At 39.8% G+C, this 3117-nt stretch overlaps 1 protein-coding gene across 1 annotated transcript in view; it reads right to left on the bottom strand.

Moving 5' to 3' along the window:
- MPC1 (mitochondrial pyruvate carrier 1) overlaps nt 1-3117 on the bottom strand; it is a 20138-nt gene that overhangs the window by 2892 nt on the left and 14129 nt on the right. The window contains exon 2 of the mRNA XM_023514638.1: nt 2747-2907. Coding sequence (XP_023370406.1) covers nt 2747-2907 — 161 coding nt within the window. The remainder of the gene's footprint in view (nt 1-2746; nt 2908-3117) is intronic.

Genomic DNA, 3117 nt, shown 5'->3' with positions numbered 1-3117 from the left:
TGAGCTGTAATGCCACAGCACTCTACCCAGGGGGACAGCTTGAGGCTCTGTCTCAAAAAAAAAAAAAAAAAAGATAGTTAATTCTTTCAGGCATGGTAGCTCACACCTGTAATCCCAGTACTTTGGGAGGCTGAGGTGGGAGGATCACTTGAGGCCAGGAGTTTAAGACCAGCTTGAGCAATAGTGAAACCCCATCTTTACAAAAATAGATGAATAAAAATTAGTTGGGGGTAGTGGTATGTGCTTGTAGTCCCAGCTACTTGGGAGGCTAAGGCAGGAGGATTGCTTGAGCCCAGGAGTTTAAGGTTGCAGTGAGCTATGATGACACCACTGCACTCTAGCCTGGGCAATACAGCAAGACCCTATCTCAAAAAAGAAAAAGGGTAGTTGTTAATATTTCCTAAAATTCAGACCCAAATTTTTTCTGAAGAAAGGAACTTAATAAGGGAAGAAATTATTTTTCAGCACACGTGAATTATGCTAGGATCTTAGAACTTGGAAATGTTTACCCTGGACACTAGATACTAAGAAAATAAGATTGGTAATTTTTGAAGTAATAGCAAAACTATAAAGAAAAGGAATTTTCTTTCAGCAGTTTTGCATTCTGCAACTACAGCACCTACAATCCCAGAAGGAAGCACCTTGTTTATTAACAAGAACCACATCCAGTTTAATTTCTGAGGCTGAAATGAAATGGCCTAGTGGCTTTTGTCCATTAAATTAAAATTGTTTCATTAATATAGAATTGCGAATGATATTTTAAAATATGAAAGAAACCACACACAGTTGAGTAGATGCCCCTGTTAGTTCTCAGAACATTGAGGAGGGAAAACGGCCCTCCAAGCTGTCCGTCCACCGTAGTGTTCAGGGTAAATTCAGACTGTAGAACACATTTCTAGACTTGGCTTTTCTGTTACTGAGTATGGGTTAAAATCCAAAATTTCCCTAAGAAGTGGAAAACCAAGGAAAATATTAGAAAAATAGATAGGAATTATATTTGGCATAACACAAAAATACTTTGAAATATTTACTATAACATGTTTAAATGTGAGCCACAAGGTGTGTGCTTTCAATGATGATGAGAAGTCTAAGTTGCTGCACCCCAGCAGGGGACATTCTCCAGTGGTTAACAGCTTAGTTATAAACTCTGTAAGTTAAACTGTAAGGACAGTTGGTTTAAAGAATTCTGAGCTGGCTGATTCGTCCTCTGTATTCAGACTGGAGCCATCTATATGCTGCTGTGACTTTATGAGGTACAGTTTCCCTTGGTCCTTATTCCACAAACCTCAGTGAGGGAAAGCACCTATCTCCGCCTTACCTGCTGACTTCCTTTCCTACCTGTCCTGTTACTGGGTGTCACTTCAATTTTTAACTCTGTTATTCTACAATGATCTTCCTTTCCCTTCTTTTTTGACAAGACCTATCTCCATTTGGTCTTTTTTTCTTTTCTTTTCTTTCTTTTTTTTTTTTTTGAGACAGTCTCACTCTGTTGCCCTCTGTAGAGTGCCGTGGCATCAGTCACAGCTCACAGCAACCTCAAACTCTTGGACTCAAGTGATTCTCTTGCCTCAGTCTCCCTAGTAGCTGGGACTACAGGTGCCTGCCACAATGCCTGGCTATTTTGTTTGTTTGTTTGTTTGTTTAGCAGGCCTGGTCTGGGTTCAAACCTACCAGCCCTGGTGCATGTGGACAGCACCCTAACCACTGGGCTGCAGGTGCCCAGCCCACTTGGTGTGTTTTCATCTCCTTTTCTGTAACTCTCTTTCCCCTGCTCTGCACTGTGTGGTGGCCTTGCTGTCTATCTGTCAGTGTCGACTGAGGTCTGTAACAGAGCCTACAGAGTTAGCAGCTGGGGCTCACCTACCACCAGGTGTGAAAATGAATCAGCAATGGCATACAGCTGTAGCTTTAGGGGATTTCTGGCACAGTGATAATAAAAGTTCAAGTGTGGCCAGGTGCAGTGGCTCATGCCTGTAATCTTAACACTGTGAGAGGCTGAAGTAGGTGAGTTGCTTGAACTGAGGAGTTCAAGACTACCCTGAGCAAGAGTGAGACTCCATCTCTACTAAAAATAGAAAAATTAGCCATGTATTGTGGCACGCCCCTGTATTTCCAGCTGCTTGGGAGACTGAGGCAAGAGGGTCCCTTGAGCCCTAGAGTTTGAGGTTGCTGTGAGGTATGATGCCACGGCACTCTACCCAGGGCAATAGAGTGAGACTTTGTCTCCAAAATAAAAAAAAAAGTTTAAGTGTGATGAGTGTTAGTTTATTTGAAACAGACTTCTGCAAGTTAATGTACATTTAGGACTGTAAGCATTGAACTATACTTAAAATATATTTCTTAAAAAGAACACAAAAGTTAAAAATCAATTTTAGCATGAGTTTACTGAGGTACCTAACTTTAGAAAGTTTATAATGCATCTTTTAATCTAGTATAAGATTCTAATTCTCTTTCCTTTTTTAGAACACATTTAGATCTACTGTCAGATATTCATGTTTTAACACAAAGAAGAAAGTTCATGATTAATATTCGAAAAGAGAAAATTAACATATTTGGATTCAATAGAAAAATACTTTTACTCTGATTCTTAATTTGTCTAAAAGTTCAAACAGAAGCATGCAGCACTCTTTCTCTGTTTGGAAATCAAGCCATAGGAATGAGCCCTATTCTTCAGAGAAAATCATCTCACCCTTCTTGTCCTGTTCCTCTTTTTCTTTCATCTGTTACCAGTATCATCTCTGCAGGCTCCTTTCTAAAGCCAGGAGCAGGGCAGAGAGTCGCCTGCACCTGCCGCTCACTGGCTGAGAGGCTGTCTCAGTCAGAGGGTGCCATATCTGTGGTCTGTACCCTGTTAATGCAGAAAGTCTGCAAAAGCCCAACATGGATAGGAAGAATTTTCTTACCGTACTATTTTGTGAGGAGTCACCGAGGGTCCGACAAGGGAGACATGGAAAAAAAAAAAAAAAGATTAGATGCTTTTAAAGAATAAAGTTCTATTAGATTTCTTCAACCTCACAGTTGTATTCAAATTTCAGTAACAGGATTACAATTTTAGCAACATGTACCCTTTTTTCTTTTATTAAAAAAAGATCAAGTAATTTTTTTTTTTTTTTTTTT

Source organism: Otolemur garnettii, unplaced genomic scaffold (assembly GCF_000181295.1).
Source record: "Otolemur garnettii isolate 467f Iridium unplaced genomic scaffold, OtoGar3 scaffold00056, whole genome shotgun sequence".
In the NCBI taxonomy this organism is placed as follows: Eukaryota; Metazoa; Chordata; class Mammalia; order Primates; family Galagidae; genus Otolemur; species Otolemur garnettii.
Note: the sequence above shows the minus strand (reverse complement) of the source record. Positions and strands in the feature narration are given on the sequence as shown.